We start from the raw sequence: 24456 nt of genomic DNA on the forward strand, positions 1-24456 counted from the left end.
TAAGTAGTCTGTCTGATCTTTCCCCGCGGACGGGATGATTCTTTCTAGATAGCCATGTTTCCACCCCAAAATGAGGAAAAATGACGAGGGCAGAAAATCGTGTTAGAAATACTGAAATTCTTGACTGAAGAGAAGCAGGTGCTGGTGTAATAGAAAGGCACCAACTCCAACCTGAACAGACCCAGCAGTAGATGTTCTGGAATTACAGAGCCCGACAAGAATCGTGTTGAAAATATCTGGTACTGCCAATTCAGGTCCTTCCTTTGAGGGGCTGAGAACATAAATAATAAAATAGTTGATAAGCATTAAAAATCGGATGAATCTTCCAAGTCTGAGGCGATCACAAACGGGATGTTACATGATCAATTTAATGAGTGATAAGGAAGGGACTAGAATATGTTAGTTTGAATTTGATAGGCAGGCTAGGAACTTGAAGAAGGCAGGAAGAAAGCAGGCCTTCCCACGAGAAACAAAAAAGGATCTGCTAGACCTAAATTTATAACTGGCCTCCGTCCCCTTGATTTTGGAATAACAGAATCTGTTTGTAATGAGTCTTTTGCGATTCTGTAAATACTTGAGGACACCTGCGACTGTAGGAAGCAAGAGGTCAATGAGAGGAGAAACTGAGAATGCCTAGGATGGAACCCTAGCTTTCTTTTACTTTCTCCAGAAAGGATTGGCCAACGACTTGGCAAGGAGCCATAATATGGTGATTGAATTTAAGAGTAATCTCAGGTTTATAAAGAGATAAGGCAATGACCAAAACAATCCTTCAGTCATGCTTATAGATTATAGTGAATTTATATTTTGAAAACAACAATGCCCGTCTAGCTTAACAATTGATCTTACACTGCATGTTGCATTCACACTGAGGCGGTCATTACAACATTGGCGGTAAATGCCGCTTACCGCCGTGCAGAAGACCGCCAACACACCGCCGTGGAATTCCGCCACAGCTATTACGACCCACAGCTCGGAATAGGCCAAAAATTTAGACACCCACACAAGTCCGCCACACCAAAGGTCAGTGATAAACTGGCGATTACAAAACCTCCACCGTCAAGCCAACAGGAATACGCCCCCACTATCACGACCCACGAATCTACGCGGCGGTCTTTCAACCGCGGTATTCCATTGGCGGTACACACCGCTGTGCTCAAAATACACACACATTTACAAAACACTACCACATTGGACAAATCGAAAAACACACACCTGATACACATACACACATCACTCCCACACACTCAATACAATATAAAACACACACCCACATCACCCACAAACCCTTACGACCACAATTGCGACTGAAGGCCAGAAAGAGACACCACCAGAAACAACACTAGCATCCACAGGCACTCAACACCATCACTCACATAACATCCATGCACCTCACACAACACACCTCAAAATATCACCCCACACATCACCCACACCACCCCATGGCACTGCAAAGACACCCCAGGTTCTCTGAGGAGGAGCTCAGGGTCTTTGTGGAGGAAATCATCCTGGTAGAGCCACAGCTATTCGGATCACAGATGCAGCACACCTCCATAGCTAGGAAGATGGAGCTATGGCGAAGAATCGTGGACAGGGTAAACGCAGTGGGACAGCACCCAAGAACACGGAATGACATCAGGAAGAAGTGGAACGACCTACGGGGGAAGGTGCGTTCCGTGGTCTCAAGACACCACATCGCGGTTCAGAGGATTGGCGGCGGACCCCCACCTCCTCCTCCACAACTAATAACATAGGAGGAGCAAGTCTTGGCTATACTGCATCCTGAGGGCCTCGCAGGAGTAGCTGGAGGAATGGACTCTGGTAAGTCAAATCTTTACTACTTCATCCCCCACCCAACCTGCATGCCATCAAATACCCCCACCCTCGCCCTCACCCCCATCACTCCAACTCCTCACACATGTCCCAATATCACAAACCACACATCCCAAACCCAAGCCCTGCATGCAACACCAAAGCATGGACACCCATCACCAAAGCATAGCCACTGCCCATACCCATACACCCCCCTAACCCATCATCACACAAGGTCCTGCACAGAAATGCAAGCACTGGGGTACACGGTCACCCACCCATTGCAAAACATGGCACACACAGTTGCAATAATCATGCTTTTACACCCCTGCAGGACCCCTACCCAATGTCACCGGACAGGAGGGTCCAGACATGTCCACTCCACCCACAGAAGAGGCCCACAGTGATGACAGCAGCTCTGTCCAACTGGATCTAGATGACCAGCACGGCCCATCTAGGACCTCGGGACAGTCGGTTCCCCTCAAACTGGCACAAGCCACTACAGAGCTTCCCCACTCTGGAAACACCAGCAGAGCACCCACCCAGCGGGCCCATACCTCTGTCCCTAGGACACGTCAAGCAGCAGTGTGTCCACCACTGCAGGGAACCCAGGCTAACCCACCACCCCAAAAACAACAGGGACCTAGGGGCAGTGGCAGTGGGCACACGGTTCAGGGGACAGAGGCCCAGGAACACAGGGGAACTGGGAGGACAGCTATGCGACAGGGGGAGGACAGGCCCAGGGAACCCACTCTCCACGAGGCCCTCTCCAACATCATGGGAGCCTACCACCATTCCCAGGAGACGATGGCAACGGTACTGGCCAAGTTTCAGGAGACCCAGCGGCTGCAGGAGGAACAGTATTTGGGCTTCAGGGAGTAACTCAAATCCATCAATTCCACCCCAGGCACCATTGTAGGGGTGCTGAAGGAACTCGTGAACACCAGGAGGGACACTGTGGCACAACAAGGGGCCCCTGACACTAGCCTGGAAGATAAACTGCCCACCACCTCTGCCGGCACTAGTGGACAGGAGGCACCGCCACAGGACCACCACACCAGCACCCCACCCCCTGCAGACGGAGAACTACCCCGCAAACTGTCCCTGAGATCCAGGACAAAACAGAGAACAATGCCAAGAAATGAGACCACCCTGATTGTCATCCTTTTGTCCCACTTTGTCACCCTGTCCATCCTTAAACTGCCCCAGCTCCACTTCCTATGCCCCTTTGGACAATGCACCTGTGAGACTAATAGACTGGACTCTGCCATGGACATTCCTCCACCATCACCCCTCACCATTTTACAACCTCCTCCAATATTGAGCACTTAAATAAACACCCTTAAAGCACAAAGCAATCAGGAGTCTGTCTGTGATTTCGAAATAGTGTATTTGCAATTGCAGTGGCAAAATGCTCTTACAAATGTAATGTCAACATACCTATGTCACACAGCTCTAGTCCATGAGGAAATAAAGCAGATGTCACACAGTGGGACCCACATCTGTGAAATCGTAAGGGAAAGTGACAACTCAGTGACCATACACTGGGTGAAAATGACAGACAGTAGAGAGGTAGTAGATTTAAATCAGGCAGTGTTGTCTTCTTACCTGTGTCTCACTGGAACTATTGCAGGATCACCGTGTTCCTATTGTCGATGTCCTCTTCTTTTGCTTCCTCGTCTTCACTGTCCACAGGCTCCACAGCTGCCACAAGACCTCCATCTGGACCATCCTCCTGCAGAAAAGGCACCTGTCGTCGCAAAGCCAAGTTGTAAAGCATACAGCAGGCCACGATGATCTGGCATACCTTCTTTGGTGAGTAGAATAGGGAACCACCTGTCATATGGGGGCACCGGAACCAGGCCTTCCGGAGGCCAAAGGTCCACTCTATAACCCTCTTAGTTCGCCCATGGGCCTCATTGTAGCGTTCCTCTGCCCTTGTCCTGGGATTCCTCACTGGGGTCAGTAGTCATGATAGGTTGGGGTAACCAGAGTCACCTGCAAATGGCGAGGGACAACTGTTAGACACAGACTAACTCAAAGGGACATCCACAGACCCAGACAACTATTCCCACTGTATTGGGTCCATGTGCTCACCTAATAGCCACACCTGGTGCCTCTGGAGTTGCCCCATCACATAAGGGATGCTGCTATTCCGTAGGATGTAAGCGTCATGCACTGAGCCAGGGAATTTTGCATTAACATGGGAGATGTACTGGTCTGCCAAACACACCATGTGCACATTCATGGAATGGTAGCTCTTCCGGTTTCTGTACACCTGTTCACTCCTGCAGGGGTTGGGGGGAACCAAGGCCACATGTGTCCCATCAATGGCACCTATGATGTTGGGGATATGTACCAGGGCATTGAAATCACCTTTCACTGTAGGCAAATCCTCCACCTGAGGGACAACAATGTAGCTCCGCAAGTATTTCAGCAGGGCAGACAACACTCTGGACAACATGTTGGAAAACATAGGCTGGGACATCCCTGATGCTATGACCACTGTTGTTTGAAAAGACCCACTTGCTAGGAAATGGAGTACTGACAGCACCTGCACTTGAGGGGAGATTCCTGTGGGATGGCGGATTGCTGACATCAGGTCTGGCTCCAACTGGGCACACAGTTCCTGGATTGTGGCACGATCAAGCCTGTAGGTGATGATCACATGTTGCTCCTCCATTGTCGACAGGTCCACCAGCGGTCTGTACACCGGAGGATGCCGCCATCTCCTCACATGCCCCAGCAGACGGTGCCTATGGAGGAGAACAGCGAGCAGAGAGTCAACCAACTCTGAGGTACGTAAACACAGCTTTCTCTGAAAATATTAGCAAATCGAAATTTGCCTGTATGAGTGTTTAGGCAAGGCCTAGATATGTGTGACGCAGTCCAAAATAATGCCATGTGGGCCCATGAAATGGAGGCTGCCTGACCTGTAAAGTGGGATGGGGGATAGGAGGTAACTGCGCTGGCGTTGTACACTGTTGCGGTAGGTGGTCGAAGAGCGCAGTGCAAACCTGCATTGGTTAACATTGGACCCTATGGGTCCCAGGAACCAATGACGATGTACGCCGGCGGTGATGGTACGCACAGCCGCGGACGTGACCACCATTTTCTCTCTGTTCACTCACTTGATACCTGATCTTCGACAGGAGAGGACCTACACTGCAAGTGCTGCTGTGACCTCAGTCTGGAAGAGACAATGGCTCGTGTGTTTGGGGAAAGGGCCCCTGCATTCAGCACAGAGGAGTTGGAGAAACTCGTGGATGGGGTCCTCCCCCAGTACACGCTACTCTACGGTCCTCCAGACAAACAGGTAAGTACACTGGGAGCATGCTGTATGGGCAATGCCTGTGTGGAGTGGTGTGGATGAAAGATAGGGGGGGGGGTGAGAATGAGGCGTGCATGAAACGACGGTGAGTGCATGTTCGTCATGGCAAGAGTCAATGACTGACGGTGCAGATGGCAATTACTTCCCTTTTTCCCCTGTACAATTCCTCTAGGTCAGCGCCCCCAGAAGAAGGGCATTTGGCGTGCTATCGCCAAGGAAGTCCGGACCCTGGGGGTCTACTACAGACGGAGCAACCACTGCCAGAAAAGATGGGAGGGCATTCGCCACTGGAGCAAGAAGACGGCGGAGGCCCAGCTGGGGATGGCCTCCCAACGCGGGAGGGGTGCCCGTCGCACCATGACCTCCCTGATGTTCAGGATCCTGGCGGCGGCGTACCCGGAGTTGGATGGGCGCTTGAGAGCATCACAGCAGCCACAAGGGGGTGAGTACACTCTCATTCTGCTGATTCAGCGCGCATTGTAGGTGTCTGGGTGGGGGAGGTGGGCTGTGGGTTCCCCTAGGCCAGGGCGAGTTTAGTAGGCAAGGACCCTTCTGAAGGCAGGCCCTGTGGTACCCCACCTGTGTACAGTGACAACTACACCTAGTCAGGCTCCTGTGACATCCATGTGTGCAGAAATCGGGCATAGCCTTGTAACCCATGTCCCTGGGATTGAATAGTGGACTCCAAGTGTGGGGCGTAGTGCAGGGTTTTTTTTTGCCGGTCGTGTCCTCCAACGATAGCGGTATTGCATGCACTCAACATGCCTTTCTTCTGTCTTCCCCCCCTTTTTGTGGTTTCCCTTTTCTTGTGTGCATTAGCATCATCAGGCGGAGGAGCAGTGGCACCGGAGCAGGAGGGAGCTGCATCCCACATGGCCCTGGTGGCGACACTACGTAATCTGAATTCACCAGTGGGACGGAGGGCGAGGGGGGCTCCACGGAGGGGACAGGAGCTGACACCAGCGTGACGGACTCCTCCTCTGATGGGAGCTCCCTTGCGGTGGTGGGCCCATCTGTGCCCCCCACATCTACAGGTACAGCCGCCACCCCCCTTCCAGCACCGCCCTCCCAGCAGCCCCTCAGCGTTTGCCCCGAGCCTGCTCATCCGGGGGGGGCATCACCTTCGCCCCAGTAACCTCAGCCCCTGCCCCAGTCACTCCTACTGCCCTCAGTAAGGAGTGCATTGACCTCCTCAGGTCCCTCACTGTTGGGCAGTCTACCATTTTGAATGCCATCCAGGGTGTAGAGAGGCAGTTGCAACAAACAAATGCATACCGGGAGGGCATTCACTCTGGTCAGGCAGCCCTTCAACGAGCTTTTCAGACTCTGGCCTCAGCAATGATGGCAGCCATTGTCCCTGTCTCTAGCCTCCCCCTCCAACTTTCTCCACCCAGACCCACACCCCTGTACCTCAGCCTATCCCAAGCACATCAGACCAACATGCACACACCTCAACACACAAAGGAAGCTCTGGAAAACATAAGCACCACACATCCCACAGGCACTCACGCAAGCATCAGACACATGCAGACACACCAACATCCACTGCCTCCACTGTGTCCCCCTCCTCCTCGTGTCCCTCCTCCCTCCCTGTCTCGTCTCCACTCACACCTGCATGCACTACATCCTCAGCCACTACATCCATCACCAGCACACCCACCACCACACCCCACTCATGTGCAGTCACCACCCCCACTACCATTCACACGTCCCCTGTGTCCTCTCCCAGTGTGCCTGTGAGGCCACCTCCCAAGGTACACAAACGCAGCCACACACCCACCCAACAGCCACCCACCTCACGACAGCCTCTAGCCCATGCACCTTCACCCAAAGTCACCAAACGTACACCTCCTACAACCACTACCTCTTCCTCCACTCCCGAACCCCCTCCAGTTACACGTCCCAGTGTTCGTAAGAAACATTTCCTGTCCAACCTGGACCTCTTTCCCTCGCCTCCCCCACCCCTTCAGTCTCCTAGGGCCCGACTCTCCAGGTCCCAACCTAGCACCTCGGCCACAACATTGGCGGGACCAGTGGTGCCAGTAGTCACCGGATTCTGGAGTGCACCAGGCAGCAGGGCAGCCAGTGTGGCAAGGAGCCAGAGCACGGACAGTCCCCCACTTGTCAAGCATAAAAAGTTGGCCAGTGCCCAGCGGGAGAGGGGAAAGAAATCAGCAACCAAAGCCGCTCCCAGGGGTACAGTTGGGAGTGTGGAGACAGCTGCAACACTATCCAAGGTGGGGAAGGGGCACAGTAAAACCGGCAAGTCTGGGAAGATCAGCACAGCGGACAAGACCGCCAGCAGCAGCGCTGCCCAGGACAAGACCGCCACCAGCAGCCCTGCTGCCCAGGACAAGCCCGTCACCAGCCCCACTGCCCAGGACAAGACCGCCAGCAGCCCCGCTGCCCAGGACAAGACCGCCGTGAGCAGCCCCGCTGCCCAGGACAAGACCGCCAGCAGCCCCGCTGCCCAGGACAAGACCGCCAGCAGCCCCGCTGCCCAGGACAAGACCGCCGCCAGAAGCCCCGCTGCCCAGGACAAGACCGCCGCCAGAAGCCCCGCTGCCCAGGACAAGACCGCCGCCAGAAGCCCCGCTGCCCAGGACAAGACCGCCGCCAGAAGCCCCGCTGCCCAGGACAAGACCGCCGCAAGAAGCCCCGCTGCCCAGGACAAGACCGCCGTCAGCAGCCCCGCTGCCCAGGACAAGACCGCCGTCAGCAGCCCCGCTGCCCAGGACAAGACCGCCGTCAGCAGCCCCGCTGCCCAGGACAAGACCGCCGTCAGCAGCCCCGCTGCCCCAGGACAAGACCGCCGTCAGCAGCCCCGCTGGCCAGGACAAGACCGCCAGCAGCCCCGCTGCCCAGGACAAGACCGCCAGCAGCCCCGCTGCCCAGGACAAGACCGCCGCCAGAAGCCCTGCTGCCCAGGACAAGACCGCCACCAGCAGCCCCGCTGCCCAGGACAAGACCGCCGCCAGCAGTAGCCCCACTGCCCAGGACAAGACCGTCAGCAGCAGCCCCACTGCCCAGGACAAGACCGCCAGCAGCCCCGCTGCCCAGGACAAGACCGCCGCCAGGAGCACCGCTGCCCAGGACAAGCCCGCCAGCACCACCGCAGGACAGTGAGCGCCAATGATTACAATGCTACTAAGGCCACCACGGGCAGGATGAAGCACTCTGGGCACCAAGCCCCCTCCAGAACCAGTGGAGAGTTACATCCACTACCTCTGTCCTTGGCTTTACATCCACTACCTCTGTCCTTGGCAGGATTAAGCACTCTGGGCACCAGGCCCCCTCCAGAACCAGTGGAGACTGTGATCCACTTGAGAGACTGTGGCTTTGTACTCCCCAGGATTGAACAGTGGGCAACCCACCCACTGTAGAGACTTGAGAGACTGTGGCTTTGCACTCCCCAGGATTGAACAGTGGGCAACCAACCCACTGTAGAGACTTGCGAGAATGTGGCTTTGCACTCCCCAGGATTAAACAGTGGGCATGGTGCCCCCTCGTGGATCTGGCGTTGTGCACTCATCCGGCTGTGGTGCCCCCCCTTCCCTTCCTCCTGAGGTGCCTGTTTTATTTCCATCTGATGCCCCAGCAGTGTTCTCTCCGTCTTGTTCGGGTATTGATTGTGGGCCTCGCCCATCCCTTTTGGGCCCAGTAGTCCACAGACTATGATGGTGGAATTCCTTGAACTTGTGTTCTTGGTGTATATAATTGTTTATAGTGTAAATGTATATATATGTAAAAATTTTAGATTTATGTAATTGAATATATTACAATTATTCGACTCATTTCCTTTGCTCCTTGCATACTTCCAGTGGGGTTTAACTGTAATGTATCAATATGTATTAGTGTGTGTGTTGTAGTGGGCAAGGGTGGGGCTGAGGGTGTTGAGTATTGCATGTGAGTGTCACTGTTTTTTCCCTCCCCGGTGTCATAGGTGCAGTACTCACCGTGGTTTTCGCCGCCGGCGTTCGTGCTCCTGGTAGAGGAGCAGGAAGATAAAGGCTGGGAGTATCTGAAGTTCCGGTTCCATGGCGTCCTGGTTCCTCGTGGGGTGTGTAGAGGTGAGCGTTTTCCCTTCCAAGTCCTGTTTCCGCCGTGTTTTTGTTTGCGGTGAATCCGCCCCGGAAAAGGTGGCGGATTGGACTGCTGTAATTCTGTGGGCGGTACATTGTCCTCCGCCTGTCTGTTGGCGGTTACCGCCACGGTGTTTGTTTCTACTGCCAAGGCGGTCGGAGTGTTAAAGTGGCTGTCTATGTTGGCGGTTTCCGCCATGGTCGTGATTCAATTTTTTTTTACCGCCGGCCTGTTGGCGGTTTTACCGCCGCTTTAACACTGACCGCCAGGGTTGTAATGACCACCTAAGTTTCTAGAGTCTGTTCGGATTTCAAAAGGTTCCTTGGTACCCAGTAACCGAAGCCTCCAATAGGTGCATGCCATTTTCACTGCATACAATTCTCTGTTCAGGACTGAATGATTTAGATCACCATCCAACAATTTCTGGGATAGGTAAATCAGGGGATGTTCGACATCATAATCTTTCATGGATGGATGAAGAGGAAGGCTGGTGAGAAGCCTGTACTGGGAGTTCTTGGTAGGGACAGGATGACAGGATCAGAACCGCCGTGAATAATCTCTTTAGAGTAATGAAGGCAAACTCAGATACTAATTAAACACCTTTTCTTGATAAATTGTCAATATAAAAGCGTAAACCCAAGGAAACATTGGGTTTCTTTAAAACCTAGAGGTGACGGCCACTTCGGAATGGCAGGCATCATCCTAGGATCCCTTGATAAGTCTAAGGGACTCAAACAGAATCCTAAATAGTCAATTTCTTCCTTTTCAAACTCCTATTTCTTTAGCTTCATATCAACTGATGCTGTTGTAATCTTGACAAGATTGTAGATATATTTTTACAATTTCACACAGAGCTCTTTGAAGACTATGAGGATGTTATGCAAGTATATCTGTACAAAACGATCCACAATGTCTGCAAATTCAATGTCCATGAAACATTGGAAAACAGCAGAAGTGTTACTCAAGCTGAATGGGAGCACAAATATTCTAGATTTCCATATGGGGGTGCAAAATGCTGTTCTCCATTCATCACCTTCTTTGATGCACACAAGATATAAGCACCACACAAATGCATCTTGGTAATTAGTTGCACTCCTCATACTGACTCCAGGGTATCTATGCTGAAGGGTCAAGGGTACAGTCTCTGATGGTAATTTATTCAACCCTCTATAGTCAATACATGACATAATATTTTTGCATTTGGAATGAAAAACTGGGGGGTGGGGGGCGGATGGTGATGAAAAGGGTACAATGTGCTCACTCACTACATTTTCCAGCAATAATCTATTGGGACCTCTGTTTTATTTTTCAACAAAGAATAAATTTGTCCCAAAGCAATATGGAACCTCGTTTGAAAGGTATGGGGCAATTATACTTCCAATAAGGAGCAATGGAGAGAACTCATGGTTTGATACTGGTTAAGACTGCAGAAAATATATGTTACTGAAGGGGGAATCACGGAGAAATTGGTCCCAGTTAAACCTGTTGCTGAACTGCCACATTTTACCATCTTTGTGGGTGACTAGTAACTTCCTGCAGCACAGTAATGGCCATGCCAGAACTGCAAAGGTAGTGAAAGTGTTTTGGAGGCCCGGTTTACATAAGGAGGATAATACTTTACCAAGATATACCAAACATTACAGTATAATTAAGAGAGACTATTAAGTCAAAAGAAATATCTCCCTGTGGTCAAAAATTGACATTGGTAACGGCAATTAAATCTCTCTCGCTGAGTAGGAATCCAGTTCAGTATCATTTACTAATGATTTCTACATTATCTTTCAGATCTTGGGAATATTGTTCTTGATAGCCCAATTATGATCTGTGAACCTACAACATGTTCCACAGACTAAAAAGGCAGAAGTAATAAAAGTAAACCCTTTCTTGGCCCTCTGGAATATTTGTAGGTGTAACAACTGACCCTCTGTATTATTGTTAAATCTTTTTTTATTAGTGGTATCCATTTAACATAACTCCAGTTTATACTGTACAGATTTGATTGGCACTGATAATTGTTAGATACAGATAGCATTTTCACAGTTTACACATTCAAATTCTTTGAGGAGGAAGCAATGAAATGAGTCAGTACAATAAAGTGATAGTGATGAGAACAATTTGCCCTGCTATACTGATATGGCAAAGAACTAAGAGTGTACTGGGTAACAGCATCATGCCAGAGGTAGCTACAAAAACTCTATGAACCACTTCCAGAGAATCCAGTGTCAGACAACTCTGGCTTAAACGATGTCCTTTGCTCAGGAAGCTGTCAATGCATTTGTAGATTCAACAATGAAAAGAAAGGGAATTAGGTAAAACAAGAGAAACTGACAACAAAACTTAGAGCCCATTCACATCCTCACGCAACTCCAATGCCCAGGGGCCTCCTAATGTGGTAGCATCTCTGTGACGCCACTCGTGCTCGAGGCACCGTAGAACACTGGACTAAAATCAGTCAAGCATAAGCGCTAGGAGCCCATGAGAGAAAGCATACCAATAAGCGACCAGATGGTGGACGCAGCATGTAACATGATTAAGCTAGCACTAGCGCGGTGTCGGGTGGCATTGCATCGTCAGCATCTACGTCGTGTTCCGCCCTAGTGAGCCAACATTTCGGCCCAGCCAGTGGATCGGGGATATCTACGCATGGTCACAGCATCCTCGCGGCGCAGTGCAACCCCCTCTGCTTCTGCCCATATCATAAAGGAGCGCCTCCAAGCCAGTACCGATGGGGGTTCGGTGGCTTTCCACCGTTAGTAATGAGACGCTTGGCTGTCAGAAGTCCTAAGTCCAGGAATCTTGTGGATGCTTTATGCTTTTTGGTTTTTGGTTTTTGGTTTTCGGAAAGAGACCCAGGAGACAGGAGTCGCAATCAAACAGCAATGGACGTGACGTGTATTTGAATAGGGATGATGTAACTCCATGCCAATAAGTGCTTAAGGAAGGACAAGACCAGAACATACGGAGGAAGTCCGCCCCAATTAAATTGCATCGAGGGCAAGCGGTATCCACACAATTAAAGTATCTGTTAATGCGGGCTGGCATGAGATAAGCTCTGTGAAATATGTAAAATTGAATAAGGCGGAATCTGGCATTGTGGGGGACATCAGTATGGCTGGTTAGTGCCCCCGACCAAGTGGCGTCTTTGAAAGGTCTTGCTAGATCCCCCTCCCAAGTGGTTCGCAAAGCAGTGTGGGCATTCATTGGAAGTGCTCTAAACACATCAGTGAACCACAGATTCAGGTGTCTACCCTGCCCCATAACTTGTGAGTATTGCACCAGCAGGTGTGTGGGGGGGGGGGGGCTTGTGGGTCACAACCCCTCAACCGCGCGAAAGCACCTTCAGCAATGAATTGTACAATAGAAACTGCCCTGAGGGCAGCCCTATCTCTGTCGAGAGCTCACCAAACTGAATCAGACCACCCTCGCTATAGAGATCACCCAGAGTGTGTAGGTCAGCTGCTTGCCAAGGACCCAGTTCAGCAGCAGTTATCCTCTGTATTATTTATGGTCTATACTTTCACCGTTCTCTTTCATAGGGGACAGGTGATGGCATTTTACCCAGAGTTGTTGAGGGTGTATGTGGCAAAACTGAATGGAAGTGCCTAGAACTGCCACAATTCAAGCTAAATCCTGCTCTCCACCTTCTTTCTTTTTCGCTCCGCCAAAGGTCCACTCGTCAGGTCAGTCTGAATGGGCTTCTCCTAAGCTGAAATGTCACTTGCCCTTCAGCCATGTGTGAAAGGTATGCCTGGAAGCATCTAAAAGTTGTATCTCAAGACTTTTCATTATATCTTTCTCGGAGACTATGTTCAATAAGCACTGCAGGATCAATGACACCAGCAAAGTTGGTAGAATGGGAACCAGGGTCGAATTCATCCTACATTTCTTCTTTCATGCCACATAAATATGACATCACTGATGTAATTCTAAACCAAGCAGTCTCCAAGGCCACTTGATGGACGAGAGTGGCATAGGACAGCCACTGTTATCACAAAACTGCATCTTTGGCAGGATATTCAAAATCAGGAAACTTATGTTTTTATGTTTTAAAAGAAATGTAGCAAGGTTATCCAGAAATACATCTGAGGGTGTCACTAAAGATCTAACTGAGATCTGTCCCACATTAAGACCCTATCAAAAACCCAGCTTTGGCACAATCACTAGAATACTGTACAGGGCGGAAGTCAAAATTCACCACAAGTCCATGCAAAAAATACTTAACTTTCACATGCTCCATGGAAAAATAGGGAACAGAAGGAGGAACTACCAGATAATCAGTGAAATAAATTGCAAAGGACTTTCAAGGGCGCTATCTCCGTACTTTATACCGAACTGTTGTTGCAGTGCTTCAGCCATGTCCTGAGAGAGATCCGTGCAATCAACTGGTTCTGGAAATGTTGGTGTTGCAACCGAGGGCTAGAAAAAGTAGTTTGTCCTCGCTGTTTGAGTGTAATTACCCAAGGAAAGACAGACCTTTTCCCAACGCCCACGGTGCCACTCTGCTCAGTTAGAATATGAAAGTTGAACAGTGTTTTCTAGAATTAGCCTCAAAATGAGGAAAAATCCACAAGATTGGGAAATAAAACTTCCTAAGTAATCTTGATTGAAGAGAAGTGGTGACCCTAATAATTTTTCAGAATTGAAGGAAAACGTGGTAGATGGATTGGGAAAAGCCCAAGAAAGTTCTAAAACTAAAACCAAGATTGGGATCTTTATAGAGGGGTTTTGAACACCAAATCTGGCAGTTGCACCCTGAATTGTAGAGCGACTCACGAAACCATCCAGGAAAAGGGAAATGCTTTATCATGAATTCTAGTCTAATCCTGCAGAAGCGCATGTGTCACCAATGACCAAGCGATAGATGCTGGTTGATGAGATGTGAGGCACATATATCTATCTTGCAAGAATCTCAAATCGCTACAATCCTCTGGAAGATGTTAATACCCAGCTTCCAATAACTGGAATTCTTTATGTAATTAGCAGCCCTGTTACTGCCTGAGCAAAAGGGGAAATATCTCTGAATAGATCAGCCAGAGGAAACTGCAAATCTGGGCTTCTGGGCAACCACGATAAAAATGATTGCAAGAAACAGTTAAAATATGGTGAGGTTAATGACTACTATTGACAATAATGCATGACAATTTTCCACAGCGTAATAAAGCATGACAATTTACCACAGCGGTCATAATAATAATTGGGATAAAACAAAATGTAAACAACACAAGTTAGAGACAGATTTACGAATATTAATGTGGGATATAACAAAATTACTCATCATATACTGCAAAGCAGCAAAGAGAGCCCTTCAAAATGGTGGGCATGCAAGAAATTGAATAGGCAGGTATTGATTGGTTTAACTACATTGTAATTTAATTTCTAAGTATTGTATATTTTTTCCGGTTGTATTGTGGTTGCCATCATTTGGGTAACAAAGAAAGTAAATGTGCAATTCTTCACTGCTGCCCTGACAAAGAATTACTAGACACATTGTGTACAGAAAGAGAGGATTGCACATACGCAGTAGAGTGACACAAACAGGCAGTACCTTGCTTTCTGCAGCCTGGAACTTTTATAAAGGCTCCATATTCTGTAATACTTGCTACCTACAAAGAAATTAGATAATCAGCACCAGGCAAACAAGAGCCTGAGATTATCCTTCATTATTGAAAATCCAGCCTCTGAAAGGACAAGGACACTCTAACTGATGACCCCATAACACAACCCACCTTCAACACTAGAACATGCACCCTGTCCAAAAGTAGACCAGCACTTGCCAAGTTACTACTTTTTTTAAACTTGTGCAACCACTATATTTCTACATGTATTCGACATTCCCAAGTACAATCAAACACAAATGCCTTACAGGTTTTAGTGATCCAGGCAGCCATATTTAAATCACAACTGTATACAATATACTGCTAAAAATGCATTGTACATCAACAGCTACGACAGATTTGTAGGGAAAGAAGTCCCAATTTTTACGTTCCCCTGATGGTCTGCTATTTTTCTAGCACTTATGATTGACAGCATCAAGAATCACTCAAAAAAGTGACAAAATACTTAAAGATAGAGAAATAGGTGTTCTGTCCGCAAAAAAAACAATCAGTAAAAACGGACAGTAGGGAGCCTTAATTTATAGGTATAATTACAGTAAATGAAAAACAGCTGAGGGCGTAGGATTGGCAGACGTTAGTTGTGAAGGTCTACAAGTCTGTTCGTCATTGGTAGCAGGCTTACATATATCTTGTGTATTTGTTGTGCATTTCTAATGTTAATTAATCTATAGCCAACACGTTCTATAACTTGTTTCAAAACATTTTTAGAGGCTATTCATTCTCTTAGTAATTCCTGTAGTGAATCGCACACTGGGGCAGGGCAACAGAGTGGTGGATCATTGTCCTGTTCATACTCATCCCAGGAGGGCCGAGTGGAAGCGAATGTAAACTTTGTTATGTATGGCTTTCATAGGAAGCCTCTATTGTTTACATCAATTCTAAATCTGGTAACTCACTGTTGATAACAAAACTCGTTACCTATTGTTGATACTTTAGAAAAGTGCTCTAGGGCGTGCTGACGGAGCTCTCTGTGAGCCTGTTGGTGCAGCACTGCTTTGTCTTCTCTGACTGAAAGGAAAGCAAGGTGCTGGGGTTGTTTAAGGATAGTGGGTATGTTATTTTTTCACATTTATGCCAGGTATGATGTATGGCTCCTATTATCCTCTGCCCCGGACTCTCAGTGGAAGTAGGGACAGACGATTTGGGGACCATATATAACAACATTACAGATGAGTAAAAAGTAAATTACAAGGATGTTTTTTCACCTCAGGGTTCTGAGTGACCTCATAGACAACTCACGCTTTGCTCTTGCTGTGCATTTCATGTTAATCAGACCCTCCCAGTGAAAACCATCCCCATAATTCACTGTTGTTATAATCTATAATTCTATATGTTAAGTATGGCTGTCAGTGAAAGCCATGAGCAATGGTGGCTTACGGACTTCGTAACTCACTGATGCTACATCATAAAGGAATTCCAGGCTGCTCTTGCCGGGCTCTGTGACAGCCTGTCAGAGCAGCACTGGAATGCAGGGAGCACAGCTTCCAAAGGAGAGGGAAAAGAAGGCACAGACAGTGGAAGGTGACAGAAGGCCACGTATTTGCTTTTAGTTTGGGACAGGAAGGAGAGGTCATGCCATGTATGGCTCCCCATTACAAATCTGCCCCAGCATAGCAGTTGAAAGCAGGGGTAAATGATTTAGAGAGGAGCATAGATAACCAAATTATATATGGGTATATAGCGAATGACAGGGATGTTTTTCACCTCAGGGTTCTGAGTGACATCATAAAGAACTCAACATTCGCTCTTGTTGCCCATTTCATGTCACTCGGAACCCCTTGGTGAAGAAAATCCCTGTAATTCACTGTCACTCATTTATAATTCTATAGCTACAGCATGGTAACCTCCCGGTGGAATTATGGGGCAGATTCATCATGCGTGAGTCATTATCGCTGTGTGCGCGCTCCGGTATTTAGCCACTGTGTGATACATATGGTAACCTTGTTAGAGATGAGAGACCAACACAGACACATCTTACATGTTTTCTCTGATTTGACAGCAATGAGATGAAGTAGCCACACTTATATCAAAGTTTTACAATGGTTGAACTTAAATATCTAAGAGTGATCTCTCTCCAGTCTGCACAAGTTGAAAAGTTGTGCGTCAAGGACAGTTATGTTAACTATTTGCACTATTTCCCCGCACTCCACACTTTATCAGAATATTCTAGGCCTACTATTGTAGTTTGGCATACTGCAAACAATCTATTTTGTGAAAAGAATGAACATTTGGATCATTTGAAGACAAATGGTGCACCTGCAATGAACAGCTGACCCAAGTATATAAGACCAGGCCTTTTCAGTCTTGCTTCTAAGTTGCATATAAATAACATCAACTTCTATCACATCTTCCGACTTTGTAAAAATATGATCAGAGCAAATAAGGCAAACCATGATGGTACAGTAAATGTCAGTCTGAATCATTTAAAAAAATGTGTTTCACTTTGTTTTAATGAGCATTTTAAAGTACCACCACAGCCACACTACATGCAAGCATTCAAGGACCATTTTCTTTAGTGCTCAGGAGCTCTCACTACTGCAACATATTTGAAAACACAAGCCAATTTGGAATATCATAATAATGTAATGGTGTTGTTTCTGTCTCTGGTGCTGTAGCTCCACATTTTGTTTGTTCTTTTTGCATGAGAAGGTGTGACTAGGCATGCCAGGGTCAAGTACATCACAATAAGCAGAACATCCATTTATTTCAACCTTCCTGTGCCCATTGCTGTTTGTGGCCTACAACTACCATGTATTTGCCTGGGAGAGAAGTTAAAGTCCGAAAATCCAATCATGATTAGAGATGCTGTTATTCTGCTGTTTCCAGTCTGTACTAAATAGCTTAAACTTTATAGCGAGTGAGGTAGGAGCAAACATGGTAGATGAGTTTGGAACTATGCCCATGATCTCAGAGTTTATGTTGAACTGGGGATGAAAGCTTAAGGAGTACTGACACTGGAGCCAGAGAACTTCTGAACGGTGATGCCCAAGAGGAGAAGCCTGTGCGTTTGTAGCAAAGTGGGCCCTTAAAAATAGCTCCCATGGGATCAGAGAAAGAATACCTTTCAAGTGATGCCGTCTGGGGAGGTAAAACAGGTGCCTAGACGGCAGTGGGGCGCACAGGCAGCTCCCATGGAAGGTGTACGGAGAAGACAATGGAGTGGAGTAGACACGAAGCATAGAGAAACTGTGCTGGGAGACAGAGACCAGATGGAGAATAACCTGGATGATGGGGGAGCCTCCCATAGAAGTTGATGATATAGAGAAAGGAGACCCATTTTGCTGGTAACCTGGTCGGTGCTGATGTGCTTTAAGAGAACATTGTCAGATGTTCAGGACACCTCTGATGATAAAAAAGTGACTGTTGTGGAAGTTATTCAGCAGATATGTTCTCCTCCCATCACTGTCCTGATGTACACATTGTCAGGCAGTAAGGTTTTGATATTCTGATGGCTAATAATGAAATTCCCATAAAGACTACAGGAAGTCTGGATACGCTGGAATCTGACCATCCCAGAACAGAAATATCCTCATGAGGATAATGTTGATGCCTGGGCCCATGTTTTAGCAGATGATGTCCCACTTATGGTGACAATATCTGATCACTTCCTATCATCCTCCATCAGCTTGAAGGTTTGAAATGGTGAGCTATAAAGTTAATAAAGACAAGTTCGAAATTCTAAACCTAAGCTCCTGTATTCTTGTATACTTTCACTGCATAAGTATCAACGTTCCGGTTGGGGTCGGGATCCATTTGCTATCTTAGTATTGTTCTTATTTACTTGGTCAAGATGGGTTTGTGAGAACGGCTTCCCCTTAAAACCTGGATACCTGCTGGCTTAGACAAATGCTGTGTCCTTCTGATATTGTGGCTGTGCTGAAAAGTAGCAGTGAAACTGGTCATATATCAGACGCTGTTATACTTCTTCCAGGTACTCCCAACTCCTATCCCAAAAGACAACCTCTTGGGTCTGCAGAGAAAGTTAAATGACCAGGCGGCCAACAACTTTAGGGGGACCAAGAAGGCACAACGAAACTGGAGATTGCGGGGTTGACTTTCTCAGACCTTTGGAGATATTATCAGGCTTCACATCAACGGATGCTCTAATTATGGACAGCAAGAGAGACATACAATACATGGAAGTAAAAGCATGTATTGTAAATATGCAATAAAAAATAATTGTAAAAGCAAGTAGTAGAAAATGAACAACAGTCCATGTGGACTTAGCCAGGTAGTGGTGGGACCTCTGGGATCTCCCATCAATCTCTAAACAATATATATCTCGAAATCCATATCTTAGCTCCATCACACATACTCTCTTGCTGACCTGGGACCTCACGATAACCAAACTGGCACTGTCTGAAATATTGGTGCACCATATGCTACTTAATGTGAAACAGCTTATAGCAGCAGCCTTTGAGGGGACTAGACTCCAAACCCCCTCACAACATGGTATTACAAGTTATGGGAGGCCCTTGCCATGGAAAAGCATTCATACAATTTGATTTGTAGAGTAAGCACAGGAGTTTCCAGTCCTTTTAGTACCCGCTGAATGATCATCTTTTCAAGTTATACACTATCCATACGTGACCAATCTGATTAAGTGTGCTGGGTCTATAATACTAATGCGAGGATTGGAGAGTCAAAAGTCTTAGATCCAAAAAAAAGTCAACTGTTTGGGTGTAGATGGTTTGCCCTATACATCAATTCTTTTGATGGGCTGCTCTATTCAGCTCTTCTTTTGAGATGATTATTATGTGACAATGATATGTGCGGTTGAGGGAGTGAGATAGTAGGGGTTATTGTAATTTACATAAGATACAAACTGACAGAACAATTAGGTGGGGTTGAATTGATAACTCGCATGGATGCTAGTGCTATTCTGTGAAGAGGTAGTTCAACCATGTTTAAATGAGGTCTAAAAAGGTGCACTGTCAATAAAATGCTTTAAACTGTAAGTTATGGTGAGTACAAAACATGAGCAAATACATCCACAAGACTTGAAAAATCATTCTCTGTGACTATTTGTACAATACCAACAGCCTGCCTACATCCTTTTATTAAGGATCACCAATATGTACTCAGGAATTAGGGGTACATCATGTCACTAAAATAGGCCAAATGATCAACAGAAGCAGCAATTTATCAGCCTAAATGAAATATCTATGTCTCCATTTTAATGTTTGCTTCAGAAATGAAACCTCTAAATAAGGGGCTGCAAACAGAGCAAACATGAATGAGGTAGGTCTTTCTTTCATTTAATATTATGAATGTGAAAAAACTGACATAAAACTGCATCAAAATAAATGTAGAAATAATCATGTCAGACTTACCTCTCCTTGGAAGATATCGTAGAGATCAGGTAATGGTTCCATGACCAAGGGATCTCGCACCTTAAGGGTCTTGTGGAAGACTGATGAAGAGTGGCGACACTACTCAAATATTCACCAAGCAATAATGTGACACCCAGGCTGCTACTAAACAAGCCTCTCTAATCACCAGACAAGAGTTCACTGTAAGAAAGTATAAACAAATATGTTAAATTTATTCTTGAAAATATCAAAAAGGAGACACTTTCACAGAGCGGTAAAGATACAAGGACCTCATACACAGAAACTACAATGGGAGTCACTATACACAAACACACACAGATAGCTCATTCACCCCCGGCCAGGCCAGGCCCTGCACCCTAACACTGCGGCAGGCTGGCCCCACTTCCCATGGCTGTGAGCACCAGGATTGGGTGAATGGCCTGATTTTCAGGCCTTCAGCTATGTGCTATGTGGTTGGCCATAGGGCCTCACCTTTGAGTCGCCAAATGCTTGCCAAAATTTTAAAGTATTCGTCCAATTAAGCCATATTTATTGGCACATGAACACTTTTGACTGTTCCCTTTTAAATGTCTTCTTATTCATGAATCTGCACAGATTTACCAATACCAAGAGTAAGCTAAACATATTACCAAACTGCCAAATCTTGTGCATATCCGTCCAACAGCACTTAAGTTATGGGCAAATCAAAAAAATCCCTTTCTAACTTTCAAGATATTGCTAAAATGTTCTCTTCATGCACAGACAGGATCACATTTCAAACTCTATTTTTTAGAATACTACCAATAGGATTTACACCAACCCACACAAAGACACCTCGTTGAGTAAAGTTCTCCTTATATGCCATTTCTGCTGTAGTTGCGATAAACCTTTTCTTTTCTGTTTCAAGGAGATAAGAATCTAAAATGGGGAATGTCACTTTTGGGATCCTGCTTGATGCATCTGAGCAAAACTTGCCATGAGGAACCCACCTTGTATGTAATTAGTTTTGAAAGTTTTTTGCAGATCCATCAAACTGCACAAATATTGTCAAGATGATAAATAATGCATTTTCTATAGAACCTCTCACCTAACACAACCAACACAGGCTCTACTGCCTCCTATGTAAGAGGATACATAATAAATAACTTTATGGTACAATACTGCAATCAAGGAATTCTAGCAAGAACATAAACCAGTAGGTCGTAGGCCAAGTTGTTTGTAATTATTAGAAGAACTCAGAGATGGCAATGTAAGAACATGTTACTCAATATGTATTTTTCCACTGCCCGTTTTTTGGATGGGGAGGGAGGGTTAGCTTGAAAAAGCTATTTTCTTTAAACTGCAGCTCCCAATTGCCCTAGACTGGAATTTAAATATTTATGTTTTGTTTCCTTTTGACACATATTTTGATGTAGCACTGGACAATTGTGAAGTCCAGTGATTTTATGCAATCTATTCTGTAGCTGCAGCGTGTACTGCGAAGTTATGGATTTGTGCCACCAGCCACATAATTTGTATTAATAAAGTCTAACCAAATTGGAGGTCTTCCTGTACACTTAATGTTAATATTCGTTTTTTCCTTTACATATATTCAAAAATACTATACATCTCCCCTACAAAGAACATACATTAAAACAATCCACTAAAATGTAATCTTACTGATGCTTCCTAGTGCCAACTGGGGAATGAAGAAACATGCCACACTAACTGGGAGAGAATTCATCATCCTGTTGGGAACAACTTTTCCAGACAATGCATAATATGGTTCGCTCATCCTAATATCCAAGTAGACTTATTTTTATGCGATTTAGTTTACTTTTGTGAGGATGTCAATTCTGCCTCTCTTGGTGGAGAAATTCCTCTATCTGTCCCAGTATTTTTTCACATAATAGAGAAGTGGCTGAGTTGCAGGAGTTGTGTTGATGTTGACTAGGTAATCTATAATTATATTTATTTTTTAGATCACTGATCAAATAGCAGAATCCACTTTTTTAATTTGTATCTAGATCTGAAAAGGTCAGGTTTTGCTCTCTTTTACATTATTTCAAACAATCTTGCCCTGTCTTATAATGCCTTGGGGGCCAAATAATTGGCTACACACTCAACTTTGGCTCCTGAACAGATGCTGCAAATGATGAGTCACATATGAGTGGGAACCTTCCGCCTTTTTCCAACGTAATCAAATTAAAACAGCCCTAAAAGAGGCAATAAGGACAAAACAGCTGAGAACCAGATCCGCACCATGGGCTGGACAATCACAAATGAACGCTGTATCTGTATGGAACAAGCCAGGCTAAACGGGGCTATTTTTGCGTCCATACCTGTATCCACGTAGGCAAATTTAGGAGCGGAAGTCAACATTATGCAAGTGAGGTGATTTATCAGAGTTCAAGGGCACATAAACTTGTTTGAAATTAAAAAAATAAAAAACTCATGTACCCGTATCTGCGAAAAATTACAGATACCATGTGTATCGCAGTCTTAGAAATGGAAAACAATATAAAAACTGTGATCTTGGCATATAATACAAAAGAAAGATCGATTCAAAAGGCATCCTGAAAAAGTAGCTACCCATATGAAAAAGATGTGCGTTACACCCAATCAAAACGACCTAACTCTAAGGTTTGAAGTAATGAACATGGAATTACTCCACAAAGCATGGTCTTCACCGGCAGAAGTAGTGATAATGAGATACCAAATAACTCAAGTAACTAACTATAGAGATCAACACTAGCCCAAATATGTCCATTAAAACAGTTAATGCAAAATATATTTTTTAGGGTGAGGCAAGTGACAAGGCAGAAGGCAATCTGAGGGTAAATATAAAACTCAAGACCGATAAAGACTGGATTCACCAAGTATCATGAGGAACAGGGACACCGTCCAACTCAGCATACAATCCAGCATGACATAGTGATCAACTTATTGGGTGGTACTCTGACAGAAATGGAGATGAAAATATTCAATAAAGATTTGGTGTTTCATCCCAACACCATATTATAGTCCACTGAGTAAAAAAAAAAAACTTAATGAATTTCCGCATAGATTAAGTTTTGTTTCTTTTCCGATAACAATAAGAATGAAAAACAGAAGACAAAGGAGACATGGCTCTCAACCATATATCTCCTTTTGTACCTTGCCCATATGCTATTCCCTATGAGGTCCAAACGTTTGAAAAATCAGACTTCTGTGATTTGAAAATTATAGAGAAATCCACTAAGTTTTTAAAATACTTCAAAAGCAGTAAAGGAGACTATAGTGACACAAGAATGGATCTGGGGCCTCATGTACAGAGTGCTTTAATGGCCCCAAACCATCAGATTCAGTAAATGTGAGGTTATGCAACTGCTAAAACCCTTTCTTAAATATTCGAAACCCATTTGACAATTTGGAAAAGGTTTTCTGAATTGTTAAATGGGTTTAGGAAACATTAAGGAATTACAATTTGGAAAGAGCATTTAAGGGCGTTCATTTCATATACTGATTTCTTATTGTGTGTAGTAATGTTCTGTGACCAAAATCTGGTAGTAAAAACATTAATATGTTACCAAGAACTCAAAGGAGGTGGTAACCCATTTGCAACGGGGAAGGTGTCCCAAAGTGACCCCTTCCCCTTTGTGAATGGAGAAGAACATTTTTAAAGAGTAGGCAGTGGTCCCGCATGGAGTGTGGCAGAGTGGATGGGAGAGGGTATATTGGGGTACATTAGTGTAGAGTGGAGTGGGGTAGAATGGGGTGGGCTGGATAAGAGTGGTGTAGATTGAGGTAGACTGGGGAGGAGTGAGGTAGATTGGGTGGAGTGGGGTAGACTGGGTGGAGTAGGGTAGATTGGAGTGGAGTAGAGTTGATTGGGTTGGATTGGAGTAGATTGAGGTGGAGTGGGGTAGATTAGGTAGGATAGATAGGAGTGGAGAAGACTGAAGTGGAGTAGGGTACATTGGAGTGGAGGAGAATGGAGTGGGGTGGATTGGAGTGAAGTAGACTGGTGAGGATTGGGTTGGATTGGAGTAGAGTGGAGTAGAATGGGGTGGAGTGGAGTAGGCTATAGGTGGTAGTGGAGTAGACTGAGTGAGGTGTAGAGTGGAGTGGAGGTAGACTGGGATAGAGTGGAGTGGAGTAGATGGAGTGGAGTAGAGTAGATTGGGGTAGATTGGATTGAGGCAGATTGGGGCGGAGTGAGGAAGAATGGAATGCAGTGGGGTAGACTGGAGTGGAGAGTGTAGACTGGAGTGGAGTGAGGTCAAGTGGGGTTAGATGAGAGTGGAATGAATGAGGTAGACTGGAATAGGGTAGAGTGCATTGG

At 46.1% G+C, this 24456-nt stretch overlaps 1 protein-coding gene across 3 annotated transcripts in view; it reads right to left on the bottom strand.

Annotated features, from left to right (window-relative positions):
* Window positions 1-24456, bottom strand: part of ZCCHC17 (zinc finger CCHC-type containing 17) — a 52197-nt gene that overhangs the window by 18778 nt on the left and 8963 nt on the right. For 2 of the 3 annotated variants that reach the window (XM_069224899.1, XM_069224901.1), the window contains exons 2-3: window positions 20175-20354; window positions 14772-14829 (exon numbers count right to left, since the gene is read on the bottom strand). In XM_069224899.1, coding sequence (XP_069081000.1) covers window positions 14772-14829; window positions 20175-20216 — 100 coding nt within the window. In that variant the 5' untranslated portion in view covers window positions 20217-20354. The remainder of the gene's footprint in view (window positions 1-14771; window positions 14830-20174; window positions 20355-24456) is intronic. The other variant, XM_069224902.1, reaches the window with a different exon arrangement.

Source organism: Pleurodeles waltl, chromosome 3_1 (assembly GCF_031143425.1).
Source record: "Pleurodeles waltl isolate 20211129_DDA chromosome 3_1, aPleWal1.hap1.20221129, whole genome shotgun sequence".
Taxonomy (NCBI): Eukaryota; Metazoa; Chordata; class Amphibia; order Caudata; family Salamandridae; genus Pleurodeles; species Pleurodeles waltl.